Source organism: Oncorhynchus mykiss, chromosome 16 (assembly GCF_013265735.2).
Source record: "Oncorhynchus mykiss isolate Arlee chromosome 16, USDA_OmykA_1.1, whole genome shotgun sequence".
NCBI classification, from domain to species: domain Eukaryota; kingdom Metazoa; phylum Chordata; class Actinopteri; order Salmoniformes; family Salmonidae; genus Oncorhynchus; species Oncorhynchus mykiss.
Genome location: NC_048580.1, coordinates 34,992,716 through 35,015,369, shown reverse-complemented (window position 1 = coordinate 35,015,369; position 22,654 = coordinate 34,992,716). Strand labels below are relative to the sequence as shown.

General features: G+C 41.2%; 1 protein-coding gene across 7 annotated transcripts in view; it reads left to right on the top strand.

Annotated features, from left to right (window-relative positions):
• The first annotated feature begins 1,381 nt into the window (after positions 1–1,381).
• The window catches only part of LOC110491860 (glucocorticoid modulatory element-binding protein 2), a 32,016-nt gene continuing 10,743 nt past the window's right edge, over positions 1,382–22,654 (top strand). For 2 of the 7 annotated variants that reach the window (XR_005036509.1, XM_021565675.2), the window contains exons 1-4: positions 13,085–14,549; positions 15,126–15,199; positions 21,965–22,089; positions 22,369–22,472. Coding sequence is in view for 6 of the 7 variants with exons in the window: in XM_021565675.2 (XP_021421350.2) it covers positions 14,329–14,549; positions 15,126–15,199; positions 21,965–22,089; positions 22,369–22,472 (524 nt within the window). In the remaining variant the exon portion in view is untranslated. Of the gene's footprint in view, positions 1,730–13,084; positions 14,550–15,125; positions 15,200–21,964; positions 22,090–22,336; positions 22,473–22,654 lie in introns of those variants that run through there. The other 5 variants (XM_021565676.2, XM_021565678.2, XM_021565677.2 and 2 more) reach the window with 5 other exon arrangements.

Below are 22,654 nucleotides of genomic sequence, written 5' to 3'. Positions count from 1 at the left end.
CCTTCATACACTTACACATATGCTTCATTACACAATTTCATTTATGGATTCTGGCAAAGACATTTCAGCTGGAGCTTTTGTCGCGAGTGGCAAGTTATTGACAGATCGGTATCTCAATGGATATTTTGTTGAAATTATTATAGATTCCGTAGTGTGCAGACTGCCACAATCAACCTGATACTGCAAATAAACAATTTTGGACAAGCCTGAATCAATTACGGGCACGATTGACCCTCCCGGGCACTCATTCTTCTGGCATCTCTTCATTTTCTTCTTTAGATAATGTTTCAGTTCATCCTCCCAATGGCACATGTTCAAAGTGGATGACCATTGATTATCCCCCAGATTTTGAAATCGGGACATTATCTGATTTTCCCAAGCAGAAAAATCTTTCACCTGAGCCGCCACTGTCCTTAACGGTCTATTATGTCTTGTCCATTTTCCTACCAGTACACCAGCAGCATGAGAGAAGTTTGTACAGGATCTCTCTATATGCTCACTCCACGTGGACTCATGTCACACTCCTGAGAGAAAAGGCAGTTGATAGCTTTGACTGGATGCTGTGCACAGGTTGCTGGCTCAGACTCCGGAAGGACAGGGCCATAGTGAACGACATTGTCGCCATTATTTCAACCAGTTAGAGGGGGTGAGGCTACTACATTTGCACACACTGTATATAGATGTTTTTTTCTATTGTGTCATTGACTATACGTTTGTTTATTCCATGTGTAACTCTGTGTTGTTGTTTGTGTCGCACTGCTTTGCTCTATCTTGGCCAGGTCGCAGTTGTAAATGAGAACTTGTTCTCAACTGGCCTACCTGGTTAAATAAAGGTGAAATAACAAAAATAAAAAAGTGTAATAGCATCCTTCTTTTTTACATTTATTTCAATTTGTGGGAAGCTGCAGTTTTGCAAATGGTTATTTATTTTTTCTTTGATATGGTGCAATAATCTATTATGCTGTTCAGATTGTATTCATTTTGAATCGCTAGATTTATATGCACTTTATTTATATACATTAAAAAGTTATACTTTAAATGCAAATGTTTAATAGCATTATTTTTCATAACAAACAAATGCATTTTTAAATACATTGTGGTTAACGTAGAGTATGATTTCATTTAATAATTTAATTATAATTGTTTTAACACCAATCCTAGTCAAACTATCGCAAACTGTTTGATTTGAAAAAATACTAAACATATTTTTTTTAAAGAGCCGTTTGGGAGCCAAAAGAGCAGGCTGTTTATGGAGAGCTGAGCCAAATGAGCCTGCTCACTGAAAACATCCGGAATGTCCATCACTACGGTGAAGTGCACGTGTGCAATAACTCAATTTGCTCGTCCACTTCTTGTAAACAACGCCATTTTTGTTTTCTTTGGCAAAGGGTCACGTATACAGAACATAATGCACTTTGTTCGTAACATATTTTAGATTTGGGAACAAAAACATTTATTCAGATCGGACTTTTCTTCAATAAGAAAATCAGCAGAACGTTCGTCAGCCCAGTTCAATCTCGCGCCATCTTCTCCAACTGCCGGACACTGGGCTTCCTCTCCTTACCATATTTGGTGGTGAGTGGAACCGTCAACCGGATGCTTCAGCTTTATACATTCGGTGAAACATCTGGCTCACGTAACCATCCACTGCGCATAACCTACGCTCGTGAACTTTGAGCAACGTTAGCGTTATTCTTGACCACTATAACGGCAGCCATTTCCGAAAAAGGTAAGACGAGCAAGTTTTACAGTACTATAAAACAGGCATATGTGTGCCTCTGTTGTTAGTAAGCAACTGCTCCTCACGACGCAGCAGAACGTAAACACTGGACGCTTCGGTCGGGCCGTCGTAACGTGCTACGTTATTTCATCCCCACGGCGTAGATCGCTGGCTTTGGCTCGCTGTGCGTTCACTGTGAAGCTCAGCTTAAAATGAAATGTCAGTGTATGGATCCGCTAATTTAGTGAACTATCCAGCTAGTGCGCCATAGCCATAGTACAACAAGTATCTCTATGCCTTGTTTGGGCCTGGCTTGACATGCTAAATTTAGCCACCCAACTAGCTTCTTATACCATGAATAATGTTGTAGCTACAGCACAAAAACTGCAACGAGAAGAACTAACGTTATATGTAACATCTAGTTAGTTCAATAGCGTTGATTCCAAATGTCTTAGTTTGTTGGTCAGGCCCTCTACATAATATTCATCCCTAACTACTTAGTAGGCATGTGCATATTTCCCTTTCAAGACGATTCTGGCTCAGCCAATTCATCCCAAAGGTGTTTCATCAAATGTTATTTGTCACACTTACATTGTTAGCAGATGGTAATGCGAGTGTAGCGAAATGCTTGTGTTTCTAGTTACGACAGTGCAGTAATATCTAACAAGTTATCCAACAATTCCCCAACAACTACCTAATACACAAATACAAAGGGGTGAATGAGAATATGTACATATATGGATGAACGATGGCCGTATAAAATACAGTATATACATATGAGTAATGTAAGATATGTAAACATTATTTAAAGTGTCATTGTTTCAAGTGACTAGTGACCCGTTTATTAAATGATTGCTGTTTAGCAGTCTGATGGCCTTAAGATATAAGCTGTTTTTCAGTCTCTCGGTCCCAGCTTTGATGCACCTGTACTGACCTCGCCTTCTGGGTGATAGCGGGGTGAACAGGCAGTGGCTTGGGTGATTGTTGTCCTTGATGATCCTTTTGGCCTTCCTGTGACGTTGGGTGCTGTAGGTGTCATGGAGGGCAGTTAGTTTGCCTCCGGTGACGCATTGTGGTTGAGGTCAGGGCTCAGTGCAATCCAGTCAAGTTCTTCCACACCGATCTCGACCAACCATTTCTCTATGGATCTTGCTATGTCCACGAGGGCATTGTCTTGCTGAAATAGGAAAGGGCCTCCCCCAAAAAGTTGGAAGCACAGAATTGTCTAGAATGTCATTGTATGCTGTAGTGTTAAGTGACATCCTATGACAGTGCCACGTTGATAGTCACTGAGCTCTTCAGTATGGGCCATTCTACTGCCAATGTTTGTCTATGGAGATAGCATGGCTGTGTTTTTTTTGTTTTGTTTTTTACACCTGTCAGCAATGGGTGTGGCTGAAATAGCCAAATCTGCTAATTTGAAGCGGTGTCCACATACTTTTGTGTGTGTGTCTGTAACAGTATAACTTTAAACCGTCCCCTCGCACATACCCGGGCGTGAACCAGGGACCCTCTGCACACATCAACAACAGTCACCCTCGAAGCATCGTTACCCATCGCTCCACAAAAGCCGCGGCCCTTGCAGAGCAAGGGGAACTACTACTTCAAGGTCTCAGAGCAAGTGACGTCACCGATTGAAACGCTATTTAGCGTGCACCGCTAACTAAGCTAGCCGTTTCACATCCGTTACATGATTACAGTGCATTCAGATAGTATTCACACCCCTTCCCTTTTTCCACATTTTTTTTACGTTACAGCCGTACGTGTTGACCGGACTGCACAGGTTGAGTGTGCGAGCGTAGTAAAAAATGTACACAAACATGTCATGCAATCATTGCACACACACTGCGTGCGAGCGTCTGCATAGTCAGGTGCTAAAATAGAACTTGGCAAGTCCTGCCTCTCCCATCTCCTCATTGACATGTGGGTTTTTAGGAGTATATACCATCTCCTCGTTGGTTTTTAGGAGCATATACCCACATGGGTGAATGAAAGATGAACTGAGGTCCACACTCCAGTCGGTAGTGGTAATGCAGCTTAAAGTTGGTTGCAAACCGCCATTTAAAGTCAGAAGCCTGAAGGAGGAGAGATTACTAGAAACTTAAAAGGGTAAAAGTTATCTGTGGATTAATTGTCAGAATAGAGGACCTTGTGCATTTCAGGTAAAATAACAACCCAATGTTTATATCCCAGGACAAATTAGCTAGCAACAGCAAGCTATCTATCTAAATTGCCATAAATGTTTAATGCTTTTTGACCTGTCCCAAAATGTTTATAGTTGGTTCAGAGTTTGTTTTGATATTTCAAACTGCTTGTCCTGATTGCGTCTGGTGTGGGGGGACAAAATCAACATGCGCACGATGGCAGACGTCTGGCGTGCGGTCTGGTCAGTTTTTTTCGAAAACAGATTTAAATAAAATGGCCTTATCAATATACACACACTACCCCATAATAAAAGTTATTTAGGACATTTTTGCAAATGAATTAAATCTAAAAAATGAATACCTTATTTACAGAAGTATTCAGACCCATTGATGATCCTTGAGATAGTTCTACAACTTGATTGGAGTCCACCTGTGGTAAATTCAATTGATTGGACATGATTTAGAAAGGCACACCTGTCTATATAAGGTCCCCCAGTTGACATTGCATGTCAGAGCAAAAACCGGTCAAAGGAGTTGCCCGTAGAGCTCAGAGATAGAATTGTGTCGAGGCACAGATCTGGAGAAGGGTACCAAAAAATGTCTGCAACATTGAAGATCCTCAAGAACACAGTGGCCTCCATCAGAAGTTTGGAACCACCAAGACTTCCTAGAGCTGGCCGCCTGGGCAAACTGAGCAATCTGGGGAGAAGGGCCTTGGTCAGGGAGGTGACCAAGAACCCGATGGTCACTCTGACAGCTCTCCAGACAGCGCTCCACGCCGTGGAGAATGTTCTGCTGCCTGCAACAGCCAGTGCCATCCGTTTTGTCACTAAAGCACCTTATACCACCCACCACTGCGACTTGTATGCTCTAGTCGGCTGGCCCTCGCTACATATTCGTCGCCAGACCCACTGGCTCCAGGTCATCTACAAGTCCATGCTAGGTAAAGCTCCGCCTTATCTCAGTTCACTGGTTACGATGGCAACACCCATCCGTAGCACGCGCTCCAGCAGGTGTATCTCACTGATCATCCCTAAAGCCAACACCTCATTTGGCCGCCTTTCGTTCCAGTTCTCTGCTGCCTGTGACTGGAACGAATTGCAAAAATCGCTGAAGTTGGAGACTTTTATCTCCCTCACCAACTTCAAACATCTGCTATCTGAGCAGCTAACCGATCGCTGCAGCTGTACATAGTCTATTGGTAAATAGCCCACCCATTTTCACCTACCTCACCCCCATACTGTTTTTATTTATTTATTTTTATTTTTCTGCTCTTTTGCACACCAATATCTCTACCTGTACATAACCATCTGATCATTTATCACTCCAGTGTTAATCTGCATAATTGTAATTATTTGCCTACCTCATGCCTTTTGCACACAATGTATATATAGACTCCCCTTTTTTTCTACTGTGTTATTGACTTGTTAATTGTTTACTCCATGTGTAACTCTGTGTTGTCTGTTCACACTGCTATGCCTTATCTTGGCCAGGTCGCAGTTGCAAATGAGAACTTGTTCTCAACTAGCCTACCTGGTTAAATAAAGGTGAAATAAAAAATAAAAATAAAAAAAAATCCTCCAGCATGACCGGTTTGGCGGTGGGTCAGTCATGGTGTGGGGTGGCATTTCTTTGGGGGGCCGCACAGCCCTCCATGTGCTCGACAGAGGTAGCCTGACTGCCATTAGGTACCGAGATGAGATCCTCAGACCTCTTGTGAGACCATATGCTGGTGCGGTTGGCCCTGGGTTCCTCCTAATGCAAGACAATGCTAGACCTCATGTGGCTGGAGTGTGTCAGCAGTTCCCGCAAGAGGAAGGCATTGATGCTATGGACTGGCCCGCCCGTTCCCCAGACCTGAATCCAATTGAGCACATTTGGGACATCATGTCTCGCTCCATCCACCAATGCCATTTTGCATCACAGACTGTCCAGGAGTTGGTCCATCAGGAGCATGCCCAGGCGATGTAGGGAGGTCATACAGGCACGTGGAGGCCACACACACTACTGAGCCTCATTTTGGCTTGTTTTAAGGACATTACATCAAAGTTGGATCAGCCTGTAGTGTGGTTTTCCACTTTAATTTTGAGTGTGACTCCAAATCCAGACCATGGGTTGATACATTTGATTTCCATTGAAAAATTGTGTGATTTTTGTTGTCAGCACATTCAACTATGTAAAGAAAAAAGTATTTAATAAGAATATTTCATTCATTCAGATCTAGGATGTGTTATTTTAGTGTTCCCTTTATTTTTTTGAGCAGTGTGTATATATATATACCAGTCAAGTTTGGACACCTACTTATTCAAGGGTTTTTCTTTTATGTTTTACTATTTTCTCCATTGTAGAATAATAGTGAAGACATCAACTATGAAATAACACATTGAATCATGTAGTAACCAAAAAAGTGTTAAACAAATTAAAATGTATTTTTATATTTGAGATTCTTCAAAGTAGCCACCCTTTGCCTTGACTGCTTTGCACACTCTTGGCATTCTCTCAACCAGCTTCATGAGGTGTCACCTGGAATGCATTTCAATGAACAGGTGTGCCTCGTTAATTTGTGGGATTTCTTTCTTTAATGCGTTTTGAGCCAATCAGTTGTGTTGTGACAAGGTAGGGGTGGTTTACAGAAGATAGACCAATTTGGTAAAAGACAAAGTCCATATTAGGGCAATAACAGTTCACATAAGCAAAGAGAAGCAACATTACTTTAAGACATGGTCAGTCAATCCGGAAAATTCCAAGAACTTTGAAAGTTTCTACAAGTGCAGTTGCAAAAACCATCAAGCGATATGATAACTGTTACCAGCGTCAGAAATTGGCAATTAACTGCACCTTAGATTGTATTTCAAATTAATTCTTCAGAGTACAAGTAACAGACATCAATATCAACTGTTCAGAGGAGACTGTGTGAATCAGGCCATCATGGTTGAATTGCTGTAAAGAAACCACTACTGAAGGACACCAATAATAAGAAGAGACTTGCTTGGGCCAAGAAACACGCGCAATGGACTTTAGACCGGTGGAAATGTGTCCTTTTGGTCTGAGTCATATTTCTTTCTTCCAAAAGCTGTTTCTTTGTGAGATGCAGAGTAGGTGAATCGATGATCTCCGCATGTGTGGTTGCCACCGTGAAGCATGGAGGAGGTGGTGTGATGGTGTGGGGGTACTTTGCTGGTGACACTGTCATTGATTTATTTCGAATTCGAGGCACAACCAGCATGGCAACCACAGCATTCTGCAGCAAAATGTCATCCCATCTGGTTTGCGCTTAGTCCCACTAACATTTGTTTTTCAACAATGATAGTGGAATGCTTTTCCAACAGTCTTGAAGGAGTTCCCACATGCTGAACACTTGGCTGTTTTTCCTTCACTCTGTGGTCCAACTCCATCTCAAACCATCTCAATTGCGTTGAGATCTGGAGATTGTGGAGGCCAGATAATCTGATGCAGTACTCATTACTCTCCGTCTTGGTCAAATAGAATGTACAATGTAGAAAATAGTAAAAAAAAAAAAAACACTTGAATGAGTAGGTGAGTCAACTTTTGGCTGGTACTGTACATATTTGGGGAAACTAAACGCAAGCATGCAGGTTAAATACAAAAACATTCTACAGGTGAGTGACTGAATTAGTGGATTCAGAATAAGTAATTATTTCTGTTTGACTGTGATCCTGGCCCAGTTGACATGCCAGTAAGTCAAATCAAACAGCTGATTGAGCTGTCATGTGACCGAATGCATTCATGGGTCACTACAGAGGAGTTTTGGTTCCTGCCACAAAGGGAATACCCCGCCGTTTTGAACTGTCATCCAACTCAGAATTCCAACCCGGGAACTCGGGCCTCTTTCTAGAGCTCTGACTTTCCAACCTGAAGATCAGATGTCATGATTTGGCCTCGTAATTTTCAGAGTGCCCAGTTGTCTTGAAAGGACTCGGTGCTCTCGTCTGCATTTAAAAACAAATATCAATCCAGGTTGAATGTGACGGCAGCGATGAGCTGCGCACTGTCAGCCAGGCCCCCTAACTTTGAGAATCTCCGATGCGACATGCATCAAGCACAGCCGTCTCATTAGTGGTGGTGAGTTATGATGCATTATGTCAGACTAAACTGTTAAAAGAAACATACTATTAGGATGTTTATCAAATTGACTGTCATAGCCACACATTTAAAAGTATGTGATGGTGAGTTAAGAGACATACTGTTAGGATGTTTTTCAATTGACTGCCATGGCCCCAAATAAAGTAAATATTGGATCTTAAATAATGGTTGGGGACGTGAGAATGTTCAGATATCAAAATTGTTTTTATGTTTTTGAATAATATAAGTTTTAACTACGCTTTGAGTAGTGCGTGACTCTAGGGTGGCAAGACATACATTCTAGGTGATTTCAATGGGTCTTTCTCCATTCTGATTCTTTAAATAACTTTCAGCATTTATCAATTTCTTCGTTTCCTATACTTTATTTTATTTTTGTATTTATTTATTGTTGAATTTTACCCCTTTTTCTCCCCAATTACGTGGCATCCAATTGTTTTTAGTAGCTACTATCTTGTCTCATCGCTACAACTCCCGTACGGGCTCAGGAGAGACGAAGGTTGAAAGTCATGCGTCCTCCGATACACAAACCAACCAAGCCGCATTGCTTCTTAACCTCTAGCGTCGAGCAATCCTGTATCCGGGAGCGTAATCATAGCCTCAAGCTCATTAGCATAACGCAACGTTAACTATTCATGATAATCGCAAATGAAATGAAATAAATATATTGGCTCACAAGCTTCGCCTTTTGTTAACAACACTGTCATCTCAGATTTTCAAAATATGCTTTTCAACCATAGCTACACAAGCATTTGTGTAAGAGTATTGATAGCTAGCATAGCATTAAGCCTAGCATTCAGCAGGCAACATTTTCAAGAAAAGCATTCAAATAAAATAATTTACCTTTGAAGAACTTCGGATGTTTTCAATGAGGAGACTCTCAGTTAGATAGCAAATGTTCAGTTTTTCCAAAAATATTATTTGTGTAGGAGAAATCGCTCCGTTTTGTTCATCACGTTTGGCTAAGAAAAAAAAGAAAAAATTCAGTCATTACAACGCCAAACTTTTTTCCAAATTAACTCCATAATATCGACAGAAACATGGCAAACGTTGTTTAGAATCAACCCTCAAGGTGTTTTTCACATATCTATTCGATGATAAATCATTCGTGGCAGTTTGGTTTCTCCTCTGAACCAAATGGAAAAATGCACGCAGCTGGAGATTACGCAATAATTTCGACAGAGGACACCAAGCGGGCACCTGGTAAATGTAGTCTCTTATGGTCAATCTTCCAATGATATGCCTACAAATACGTCACAATGCTGCAGACACCTTGGGGAAACGACAGAAAGTGTAGGCTCATTCCTGGCGCATTCACAGCCATATAAGGAGACATTGGAACACAGCGCATTCAAAATCTGGGGCACTTCCTGTATGAAATTTCATCTTGGTTTCGCCTGTAGCATTAGTTCTGTGGCACTCACAGACAATATCTTTGCAGTTTTGGAAATGTCAGTGTTTTCTTTCCAAAGCTGTCAATTATATGCATAGTCGAGCATCTTTTCGTGACAAGATATCTTGTTTTAAAACGGGAACGTTTTTTTATCCAAAAATTAAAAGAGCGCCCCCTATATCGAAGAAGTTAACACAGCGCGCATCCAACCCAGAAGCCAGTCGCACCAATGTGCCGGAGGAAATCCCGTGCACCTGGCAACCTTGGTTGCCCTGCGCCCGGCATGCCACAGGAGTCGCTGGTGCGCGATGAGACAAGGACATCCCTACCGGCCAAGCCCTCCCTAACCCGGGCGACGTTAGGCCAATTGTGCGTCGCCCCACGGACCTCCCGGTCGCGGCCGATCATGACAGAGCCTGGGCGCGAACCCAGAGTCTCTGATGGCACAGCTGGCGCTGCAGTACAGCGCCCTTAACCACTGTGCCACCCGGGAGGCCCTATACTTTTTTTTGAAGTCATTTCCACACTGCCACACAGGGCTGTACAATATGATCAAATAATCTAGGCCTTATTTTTAACCATAATGTTGTGATTGTGTTCACTTGGGTGGACTGTTGGAATCATGGAAATAGAATGATTATTCTAATTCTGTAGTATAATAGTGGGCACTTTGAATACAGTGCCAGGTAGGAGTTATTGTGACAGGGTAGGAAACAAAGTGTTGACAAGTGTTTCCTAGAGGACCTATAATCTTTGGCTACATTGGATTGTTTCTCTTAGCTACTTCATGTAGCTAACATATTCTTGCTTTGCCTATTCTTTTGATTTAGAAGATACTGTTGCACATAAAACATGCAGTGGTAGGTCTATACCATCACTGAAATAGCCTTAGGCTGTATAGCTATTTACGTTTGCTCTGATTTAGTAAATTTATTAGCTAGCTAGTGATTAGCATTAGCGGCTAGCGAGATTTAGGGCCAACATAAGAAAATACGTGCTGCAGAGACTGAACACAAGGAGGAACAACAAATGCGTTCCTTGAGTGACGAAGCGGGGATAGTTCTGTGTGAAAAGCGGCATATAGCGAGAGCGGAGAGGGTTGACTCAAGTAGCGAAGTCAACTATAAAAATGGACACATTCATCACATTAAAAAATAAAACATTCAAATACCATTTTATAAAAGGTCAAGTAAAATCCTAAACTGGTCCGTGCATCAGTATTGGTTTATGGTATACGGCCCAGGCCTATTGTGGGCCAAACGTTTTTGGGAACCTCTGATGTAGACACCTGAGCTGAGCCACTAATTAATTAGCAATTTTTTGCAGATTCAGTGTTTTTGAGCTAGCAATGTGTCAATATTTATCTTCAAAAATGAGCTTTGACGTAGCCAATGAATATACACAGAACAAACATTTTGCGTTTATAATTTAAAGTTTTGGTCCCATATTTAATGAGCTGAAATAACAGATCCCAAAAATGTTCCATATGCAGAAAAAGCTTATTTCTCTAATTTTGTGCAGAAATGTAAATCCTGTTAGTGAGCATTTCTTCACCTGAGAGCTCTAAAATGTGCAATTTTGTTACACAGTGCTGCAGATGTCTCAAGTTTTGTGCAAGTGTGCAATTGGCATGCTTACTGCAGGAAGGTCCAGAGCTGTTGCCAGAATTGACTGTTCATTTCTCTACCATAAGCTGCCTCCAATGTCATTTTAGAGAATTTGGCAGTATGTCCAACTGGCCTCCGAACCGCAGATCAGGTGTATGGCGTTGTGTGGGCGAGCGGTTTGCTGATGTCAACGTTGTAAACAGTGCTCCATTGACGGTTTGGTTATGGTATGGGAAGTCATAAGCTACGGACAATCAACACAATTGTATTCTATTGATGGCAATTTTGAATGCACAGAAAGATACCGTGACGAGTTCCTGAGGCCCGTTTATTTATATATTTTTTTAATAATAATTTTAAAGTATCTGTATTCCCAGTCACGTGAAAACCGTAGATTAGGGCCTAATTAATTTATTTCAGTTAACTGATTTCCTTATATGAACTGTAACTCAGTAAAATCTTTGAAATTGTTGCACTTTTATATTTTGTGTGTGTAGCACAACTTTCGATTTCATCCAGTCTCAAAATCAAATGGTTTAGACCATGTGTCAATCTCGTTCCACGGAGGGCCGAGTGCAGGCGGGTTTTCCCTTGCTTGTACTTGATTGATGAATTAAGGCCACTGTTAAGTAAGAAACTTCCCCCCACTGGTTGTCTAGTTGAAAGGAAGAAAATAAAACCAGCAGACACTAGGCCCTGGTCAAACTGAGTTTGACACCCCTGGTTTAGACCGTTTGGAAGTTTTTACGGAGTTAACTTTTCTCTTGCTTTTACCGTGCTAGCAGAAGTGATTGCTGTCCTCGTTATGAAATGATCAACTTTACCCTGTATATAGAAAAAATAACATATACACTGATTGTTTAAAGCAGGGACGGGCAAATGGTCCCCTTTTTTGAAAGCCCTCGGATAAATTTCCACAAATATTTATTTATTTATTTATTTAGGAACAGTCGGAGTCTTAACTTACTGTTGCGAGTTAGAAAAGTAAAATATGCAAATTCTAAATTGGGTTGTTGTCATGTCTTTGGCTATGCCGGATTAAGTGATATGTCATGCTATTATATGAAATCCTTTCTCTGTAATTAATATTATCTGATTGAGCTAATCATGTAAATGTAATTTCCTAGAAAGTCAGGGCACCACGAAATAATATTTATAGAGCTGTTTTCTTCCGAATAAACTCTTAAAGACCTAGTAATGTTTTACATCAATAGCAGTCAATATTAATCGTCACCTTGTTTTAGTCTCATCTGAAAGTTGTAAATTCTTGGTTATCTTCACGAAACCTGGCTAACAAGTTAAATTGAGCAATACAATTGGGTTTAATTATTTATTTACTAAATACCTAATTAATCACACAGAATGAATCATACCTTGATTACAAATTACGTCAAAGGAAAATGTCCCTAGTGGACGGAACAGATATGACAGCTGGTTACACAAAGAAAAGGGGGGTTGGGTTTAAGTGAAAGAGCGGAAAGACTGAAGAACAAAGGGAGAAGCGACGTCTCTATAGTAAATACAGTATCTTATGCATTCTAAATTACTGCCCATTTGGAAAAGGAAAATGCAATGAATATTTACTCTGAGCTGCGCTTCAATAGGTTGGTGGTAGATGGAAGGCCCAGTTGCCCAAGAGTTCTTCCATCCTTTGAAGAGTGTCTCTGGTGGTGAACGGGAAACGTTGTAGTGTTGTCGTTGTGTGGTAGGCAGGATACTCTGTCTGTCCTCTCCTAGCCCACGTTTACAGCAGCCGCTACTAACTCAACGGCTAGGAGGTATCACTTCTGTAGCGAATAAGAGTTCAAAGTTCATACCATTCGCAACCAAAGCTCACGCTGAGGTTGGCTTCATTCTGTAGTTATTATCTGAACCCTTCTGACATCGGATCGTCATCCTAATGTACCCGGAACAGGAGGTTACATTTTCGTCAAGGCTTTTATATAGTGGAGGGAGAGAAGGGTGTGTTTCATAGTTTCATGTCTCTTCACAGGGCGGGTCACTGATTGAGCAGAGCCCTAACCTTATGAAAACCCAAATCTCTCATTTGGAAGCTAAAATTACATTGAATCTTTTCACCAATTTTATATTCAAACATTTAAATTACACAACAATTCCATGTGAATCTGATAACCATAATGTGTAGACTTTCCACTGTAGAGTTTGTTATCCTATCATTGATGAGAATGTCTCAGATGACAACCGAACTGACATCCTATTCACTAAGTACCAACTCATATGTTCAACTGGTCGGATTACCAAAATATGGTTCATTTTCCCCCACCTTCTGATGTTCCCAGAATCTCTATGTTAACCAAGGGATTTTCAAATGTCACATCAGTAGGGTAGAGAGAGGAAAAAGGGGGCGAGATATATTTATGACTGTCATAAACCTACCCCCAGGCCAACGTCATGACATTGTGCATTAGCAGTTTCTCTCTTTCTCTCAATTAGCCCATGTCAGCAACATTTGATTATTTATTGCTAAGTTAGTTTAGTGGCCAGCTATAAGCTTGTTATCATGGCCGAAAACAGGCCGGGGGGCCACCAATTTTGTTAGTCGGTCTCACTCAGATAGACTTGTGAGCAACTGCAGCCCCTCATATTGAGTTCAGATTTTTTCGTGCCCCCACCCCCATCAAAGTTGCCCATCTTTATGGTTTAAAGCAAAACTAAACTAAGCCCCGATCAGAAGGTTGCTTAGGATATTCTTTATTCTGCTAAAACACTAACAGTGCATTTGATAATAGCCTAACAAATTGCATTGGTTGTCACTCAACTAATAAAGCCTAATATTGCGCAAGCCATTTTACAAACATTTTGAATTGCTCAAGGGGACGCACAGCCTACCTCTTGTTGGTCAGTGGAGCGTACAGTACACAGTTTAACTAGGCAACTGATATTGCTTGGGATTGTTTGGAATGCAAAATGACTTATTGATCAATGACTGTCAGCACAGTTACATGCTCAGTTCGACGCTGAAGGAGAAAATGCATCAGTTGTCACAAAAGACTAGGTATTTTTGGATGGTTACAAAAGTGCCTAATGAGAATTATTTTGTGAACTGGTGATTTCTGACCGACGCATGCTACATTTTTAGATCTGTTCGGGGACTGCAGACTGATGCACTCATATCTTAAACATTTGAACCAGGGACTGACGTGTATTGTTGAATAGTTACATCCCTACTAACTAGCTTACATTGCCAAATGGCGGCCTAGGCAGAAGTATGATCAATCACCCCTGAAAGGCCAGTTGGTGGTAGCCATAGTGAAGAGACCTAGTACACTTCTTTCCATTACTAATAATAGCCCACCCCATATATCATACAAGCTAAACCAGCCTAAAAGACATTGAAGGGAGATGTGCTCTGGAATGTCAAATTTCATCATTAGCACAGAACTGTGTCTGTTTTGCTCAGTGAGACCTCACCCCCCCCCCCTCCCCCTCCCCATGGCATCATCTGAGGTCAATGTTAATGTGGAGGAGGTGGTAGTCGTGACAACGCCGGATGGAGCAGGGGAGGGCTCGGCTGCAGAGGTGGTGAAGACTGTGCTGGTGGCTACAGAGCTGACCCAGGCAGGGTGAGTGGTGGTACACACACATTGAGATGAAAGTCCCATGACAGTCCAGACCAATCAGGGAAGTAATTAAAGCCTAAAACAGTGAGTTAATTGTGTGTTTACCATACACACAAACCTCAGTCACTTTGAGTCAGTGATACCCCTTAGCCCTATGCCACAGGATGTTGGTGGCACCTTAATTGGGGAGGACGGGCTCATGGTAATGTCTGGAACGGAATGAGTGGAATTGTATCAAATACATATTTTTTTTCATGTGTTTGATACTCTGTTCGCTCTGTTCCAGCCGTTATGAGCCGTCCTCTTAGCAGCCGCCACTGGCCTTATGTTACATAAGACTATTTGATGAGTTGTTCCTCATCAGGTTACATATATTCAAAAGGTCAACCCTAGTGGTGGTAGTAGGTTTGTAATCAAGCGTACCACAACCAAAGATGGACATAGTCAAGTCTTTGGTAGTGGTACGCTTGATAGTATCTGTCCCCTCTCATCTGGGGTGCTGCATATTGTCTTTGATTTAACACTCACTGAGCTTTGTCTATGGCTTATTGACATATTGGAGTTTCTCTATCTATTCAGGGAGGAACTTACAGATGGAAGCGTGGAGTCAGAAGCCGACGCCACCATCACTGTGACAAAGGAGGCAGTCCTAGGTAAAGTTAACCCATTCACGCAAACTACCTTTAGCGCCTGTTGACGATAGTATCTTCTGGCCGGGGAGGTTTGTTTAGATCCCCGACACTTGCTCTAAACATTAACACTCATCACTTGCGGTACGGTTTTGGAAACCGAAGGAACATATCCTCCATATCAGCAACAATCAATAAAAGGTTTTATTACTACACCTTTTTTATAGGGTCCCCACACTGCCACAGTTCCATGTTGCAGCGCTTGTTTACGGAAAACAAATGAAAGACAGTCGACCTGTGCTAATTAGCTATCTGTGTCGCCAAACACCTGTGTGTAAACCGAAGACTGACACCACAAATGTGTTGTCACTCAACCACTCGGCTGCAACTGTATTAAAACAGTGTACAGTAAGTGTGTATTTAGCATTTTAAATAATTTTGATGTGATATGAAAGCATATGTGGCTTTGTTCTAGAACCGTACCGCAATATGAGAATCAATTAATGTTTAGATGGAGTTTTGCCAGAGCCAATTAGTTTCTAAACAGAACATGTAAGGTCCTTGGACTATAAGGAATAATGTTTGCCTAATAATGGACTGAAGGAGCCTAAGGTAAAGTGTGAAGTTATATGCTGATCAGGACATTGTCACTGCCATGAGCTTGATGATGAATCTAAACATAACTCTGTGATGTTTGTGACCGACTGTTTGGAAACTTATCTAGCGGTATTCATATTGCATTTGTAATAAATAATATCCCCTGTACCAAAGGACACAGCTAGTTCTGCTGTACAAATTTCTCTAACTTATTCATTGTCCCTCGAGGCAGGCCTATCAAACTAACAATCAAATTCAAATCAAACTTTATTTGTCACATGCGCCGAATACAACGTGTCGACCTTACCGTGAAATGCTTACTTACAAGCCCTTAACCAACAGTGCAGTTCAAGAAAGAGTTAAGAAAATATTTACCAATAAACAAAAGTAAAGGAATACAAGTAAATAAATAAAATAACAACAGGGGGTACTGGTACCAAGTAAATGTGCAGGGGTACAGCTTAGTCAAGGTAATTTGTACATGTAGATAGGGGTGAAGTGACTATGCATAGATAATAAACAGCGAGTAGCAGCGGTGTAAAAACAAATGGGGGGTGGGGTGATCAATGTAAATAGTTCGGTGGCCATTTGATTTAATTGATCAGCAGTCTTTTGGCTTGGGGGTAGAAGCTGTTATAGGGAGCCTTTTGGTCCTAGACTTGGTGCTCCAGTACCACTTGCTGTGCTGTTAGGGAGCCTTTTGGTCCTAGACTTGGTGCTCCAGTACCACTTGCTGTGCTGTTAGGGAGCCTTTTGTTCCTAGACTTGGTGCTCCAGTACCACTTGCTGTGCTGTTAGGGAGCCTTTTGGTCCTAGACTTGGTGCTCCAGTACCACTTGCCATGCAGTAGCAGAGAAAACAGTCTGACTTGGGTGACTGGAGTCAATGACAATTTTTTGGGGCTTTCCTCTGATACCGCCTAGTATATAGGTCCTGGATGTCTCCCAAGGGGGAAAAGGTGTTGTCGTGCCCTCTTCACGACTGTCTTGGTGTGTTTGGACCATGTTAGTTTGTTGGTGATGTGGACACCAAGGAACTTGAATCTAGAGATCGACCGATTTTATGATTTTTCAACGCCGATACCGATTATTGGAGGACCAAAAAAAAACTGTTTTAATCAGCAGATTTGTGTATATATATATATATATATATATATATATATATATATATATATATATATATATATATATATATATATATATATATATATATATATATATATATATATATATATATATATTTATATTAGTGCCTTGCGAAAGTATTCGGCCCCCTTGAACTTTGCGACCTTTTGCCACATTTCAGGCTTCAAACATAAAGATATAAAACTGTATTTTTTTTGTGAAGAATCAACAACAAGTGGGACACAATCATGAAGTGGAACGATATTTATTGGATATTTCAAACTTTTTTAACAAATCAAAAACTGAAAAATTGGGCGTGCAAAATTATTCAGCCCCTTTACTTTCAGTGCAGCAAACTCTCTCCAGAAGTTCAGTGAGGATCTCTGAATGATCCAATGTTGACCTAAATGACTAATGATGATAAATACAATCCACCTGTGTGTAATCAAGTCTCCGTATAAATGCACCTGCACTGTGATAGTCTCAGAGGTCCGTCAAAAGCGCAGAGAGCATCATGAAGAACAAGGAACACACCAGGCAGGTCTGAGATACTGTTGTAAAGAAGTTTAAAGCCGGATTTGGATAGAAAAAGATTTCCCAAGCTTTAAACATCCCAAGGAGCACTGTGCAAGCGATAATATTGAAATGGAAGGAGTATCAGACCACTGCAAATCTACCAAGACCTGGCCGTCCTTCTAAACTTTCAGCTCATACAAGGAGAAGACTGATCAGAGATGCAGCCAAGAGGCCCATGATCACTCTGGATGAACTGCAGAGATCTACAGCTGAGGTGGGAGACTTTGTCCATAGGACAACAATCAGTCGTATATTGCACAAATCTGGCCTTTATGGAAGAGTGGCAAGAAGAAAGCCATTTCTTAAAGATATCCATAAAAAGTGTCGTTTAAAGTTTGCCACAAGCCACCTGGGAGACACACCAAACATGTGGAAAAAGGTGCTCTGGTCAGATTAAACCAAAATTGAACTTTTTGGCAACAATGCAAAACGTTATGTTTGGCGTAAAAGCAACACTGCTCATCACCCTGAACACACCATGCCCACTGTCAAACATAGTGGTGGCAGCATCATGGTTTGGGCCTGCTTTTCTTCAGCAGGGACAGGGAAGATGGTTAAAATTGATGGGAAGATGGATGGAGCCAAATACAGGACCATTCTGGAAGAAAACCTGATGGAGTCTGCAAAAGACCTGAGACTGGGACGGAGATTTGTCTTCCAACAAGAAAATGATCCAAAACATAAAGCAAAATCTACAATGGAATGGTTCAAAAATAAACATATCCAGGTGTTAGAATGGCCAAGTCAAAGTCCAGACCTGAATCCAATCGAGAATCTGTGGAAAGAACTGAAAACTGCTGTTCACAAATGCTCTCCATCCAACCTCACTGAGCTCGAGCTGTTTTGCAAGGAGGAATGGGAAAAAAATGCAGTCTCTCGATGTGCAAAACTGATAGAAACATACCCCAAGCGACTTACAGCTGTAATCGCAGCAAAAGGTGGCGCTACAAAGTATTAACTTAAGGGGGCTGAATAATTTTGCACGCCCAATTTTTCAGTTTTTGATTTGTTAAAAAAGTTTGAAATATCCAATAAATGTCGTTCCACTTCATGATTGTGTCCCACTTGTTGTTGATTCTTCACAAAAAAATACAGTTTTATATCTTTATGTTTGAAGCCTGAAATGTGGCAAAAGGTCCCAAAGTTCAAGGGGGCCGACTACTTTCGCAAGGCACTGTATATATTACAGCAATACTGAATGAACAATGAACACTTCTTTTAACATAATATAATACAGAAAATCTATTTAGTCTCAAATAAATAATGAAACATGTCCAATTTGGTTGAAATAATTCAAAAACAGTGTTGGAGAGGAAAGTAAAAGTGCAATATGTGCCATGTAAAAAAGCTAAAGTTTAAGTTCCTTGTTCAGAACATATGAAAGCTGGTGGTTCAATATTCCCAGTTCTTCAATATTCCCAGTTAAGAAATATTAGGTTGCAGTTATTATAGGAATTATGACGTGTCAACTATTTCTCTCTATACCATTTTGTATTTCATATACCTTTTTGACTATTGGATGTTCTAATAGGCACTTTAGTATTGCCAGCCTAATCTCAGGAGTTGATAGGCTTGAAGTCATAAACAGCACTGTGATCAAGCATTGCTAAGAGCTGCTGGCAAACGCAGTAAAGTTTGAATAAATGCTTACGAGCTGCTCAGTCAGACTGCTCTATCAAATATCAAATCATAGACTTAATTAGAATATAATAAACACAGAAATACGAGTCTTTGGTCATTAATATGATCAAATCTGGAAACTATCATATTGAAAACAAAACATTTATTCCTGGTGACATGTGGAACCGTTCCTTATTTTATTCAACAGGTGGCAACCCTAAGTCTAAATATTGCTGTTACATTGCACAACCTTCAATGTTTTGTCATAATTATATAAAATTCTGGCAAATTAGTTCGCAACGAGCCAGGCTGCCCAAACTGTTGCATATACCCTGACTCTGCGCAAGAGAAGTGACACAATTTCCCTAATTAATATTGCCTGCTAACATTAATTTCTTTGAACTAAATATGAAGGTTTCAAAAAATATATAGTTCTGTGTATTGATTTTAAGAAAGGCATTGATGTTTATGGTTAGGTATATTCGTGCAACGATTGGGTGATTTAACAAAGGCGCATTCATGAAAAAAGCATATTTGACGAATTAGGCTGTGATTCGATAAATTAACAGGCACCGCATTGATTATATGCAATGCAGGACAAGCTAGTTAACCTAGTAAGATCATCAACTATGTGTAGTTAACTAGTGATTATGTGAAGATTTATAAAAAACAATCAGTTTAATGCTAGCTAGCAGCTTACCTTGGCTCCTTGCTACACTCACGTAACAGGTGGTCAGCCTGCCACGTAGGTTCCTCACGGAATGCAATGTAATTGGCGTCCAAAAATGCTGATTACCGATTGTTCTGAAAACTTGAAATCGGCCCTAATTAAATCGGCCATGCCATCGGTCGACCTCTACTTGAGACTCTCGACCCGCTCCACTACAGCCCCGTCGATGTTAATGGGGGCCTGTTGTCCACGATAAGCTCCTTTGTCTTACTCACATTAAGGGAGAAGTTGTTGTCCTGGCACTACACTGCCAGGTCTCTGACCTCCTCCCTATAGGCTGTCTCAATGAAAGATTTTTACCTTGTCAGCTCAGGGATTCGATTTTGCAACCTTTTGGTTACTAGTCCAACGCTCTAACCACTAGGCTACCTGCCGCCCCAGCATTCTCACATAGGTGTTCCTTTTGTCCAGGTGAGAAAGGGCAGTGTGGAGTGTGTTCGAGATTGTGACATCTGTTGTTGCGGTATGCGAATTGGAGTGGGTCTAGGAGGATGCTGTTGATGTGAGGCATGACCAGCCTTTCAAAGCACTTCATGGCTACCGTGAGTGTTACGGGCGGTAAACATTTAGGCAGGTTGCTTTTGCTTTCTTGGGCAAAGGAACTATGGTGGTCTCCTTGAAACATGTAGGTATTATAGAATCGGTCAGGGAAGCGTCTGGGTTTCCCTTTGTAGTCCGTAACAGTTTTCAAGCCATGCCGCATCCGACGAGCGTCAGAGCTGGTGTAGTATGTTTCAATCTTAATACTGTATTGCCGCTTTGCTTGTTTGATGGTTCATCTGAGGGCATAGCAGGATTTCTTATAAGCGTCCGGATTAGTCTCCCGCTCCTTGAAAGTGGCAGCTCTAGCCTTTACCTCGATGCGGATGTTGCCTGTAATCCACTGCTTCTGGTTGGGATATGTACGTACGGTCACTGTGGGGAGGAAGTTGTTGATGCACCTATTGATGAAGCCGGTGGTATACTCCTCAATGCCATTAGATGAATCCCGGAACATATTCCAGGCTGTGCTAGCAAAACAGTCCTGTAGCGAAGCACCCATGTCATCTGACCACTTTCGTATTGAGCGAGTCACTGGTACTTCCTGTTTTAGTTTTTGCTTGTAAGCAAGAATCAGGAGGATATAATTATGGTCAGATTTGCCCAATGGAGGGCGGGGGAGAGCTTTGTTTGCATCTCTGTGTGTGGAGTAAAGGTGATCCTCTGGTTAGAAATGTGACATGCTGGTAGAAATGTAGGTAAAATGGATTTGTTTGCCTGCATTAAACTCCCCGGCCACTAGGAACGCTGTTTTTGGATGTGCATTTTCTTGTTTGCTTATAGCCTTATACAGTTGGTTGAGTGCTGTCTTAGTGACAGCATCGTCTTTTTCTGTGGTAAATAGACAGCCACAAATAATATAGATAGTGTGGTCTACAGCCTATCATAAGTTACTCTACCTCAGGTGAGCAATACCTAGAGACTTCTTTAATATTAGACATCGCACACCAGCTGTGATTGACAAAAAGACACACACCCCCACCCCTCGTCTTACCAAACGTAGCTTCTCTGTCTTGCTGGTGCATGGAAAATTCTGCCAGCTCTATATTATCTGTGTCATCGTTCAGCCATGACTATGTGAAAAACAAGATATTATGTACCGTTTTTAGGATAATCTTGATTTTAGGTCATTGATTTTATTTTCCAATGATTGCATGTTGGCCAATAGAACGGAAGGCAGTGATGGTTTACTCGTTCGCCTACGATTTCTCAGAAGGCAGCCTGACCTCCGCCCTCTTTTTCTCCCGTCTTTTTTTTTTTCATGCAAATTATGTGGATTTGGGTCTGTTCCCGAGAAAGCAGTATTTCCTTCATGTCGGACTCGTTAATGGAAAAAGTTTCTTCCAGTTCGAGGGAAGTAATCCCTGTTCTGATATTCAGAAGTTATTTTCGGTCATAAGAGATGGTAGCAGCAACATTATGTACAAAATAAGTTGCAAAAAAACTAACAAAATAGCACAGTTGTAAAACGTCAGCCATCCCCTCCGGCGCCATTCTACTTCCCTAAACCATCACTTTGTTTTTGTAAAGTGGCTGTGTGCATGTCTTAAATGATCAAATTAATTAAATGCTGGCATGTAATCTGCCTCTCTGTCTGAGCAGTGAAGCTGTCAGATGAGATGGATGTGGAAGCTGATTTGGTCTACCCAATCACTTGTGGGGATGTGAAGGGCACCCTGGTCTGGAAGAAGTTTGTTTGCCCTGGCATCAACATCAAATGTGTCCAAGTATGTCTGATTTAACCCACTTTTTAGCCATTTTAGCCAAGTTCAACTCAGTCTTTCATAGTCCTATCGAATCATCATTTTGAGGTTTATTATCCCCATGATATGCGCACAAAGAGAGGGACCATGGAGGTACCAGGTCATGTTCATTTGGCCCTAAACAAAGAAAAAAAAACAGGCTGAACTTGTCCAATAAGAAGCGCTTGTTTTCTTTTACACCATTTTGCTACGATGTGCACTCATGAATAAGACCGACATCATCGGGGTCAATCTCTGTTCCAGTTCAATGAGCATCTCATCAGTCCCAAGGAATTTGTCTATCTGGCTGGGAAATCTACATTGAAGGACTGGAAGAGAGCCATTCGCGTGAACGGCACTATGATCAGGTCAGTTGCTTTGAAGGGATGCAAACTTGGATTTTCACAAAGAATTTACAACGTGAACCGTATGGTTCTCCATGCAAGAATTGAGTAGAGTTCTCTAAATTCACACTAAGTTCACACTGTCAGTCTGCAAAATGGATTATCAATCATTTTGCAGTTCTGAAATGTGCCACACGATGGCACTG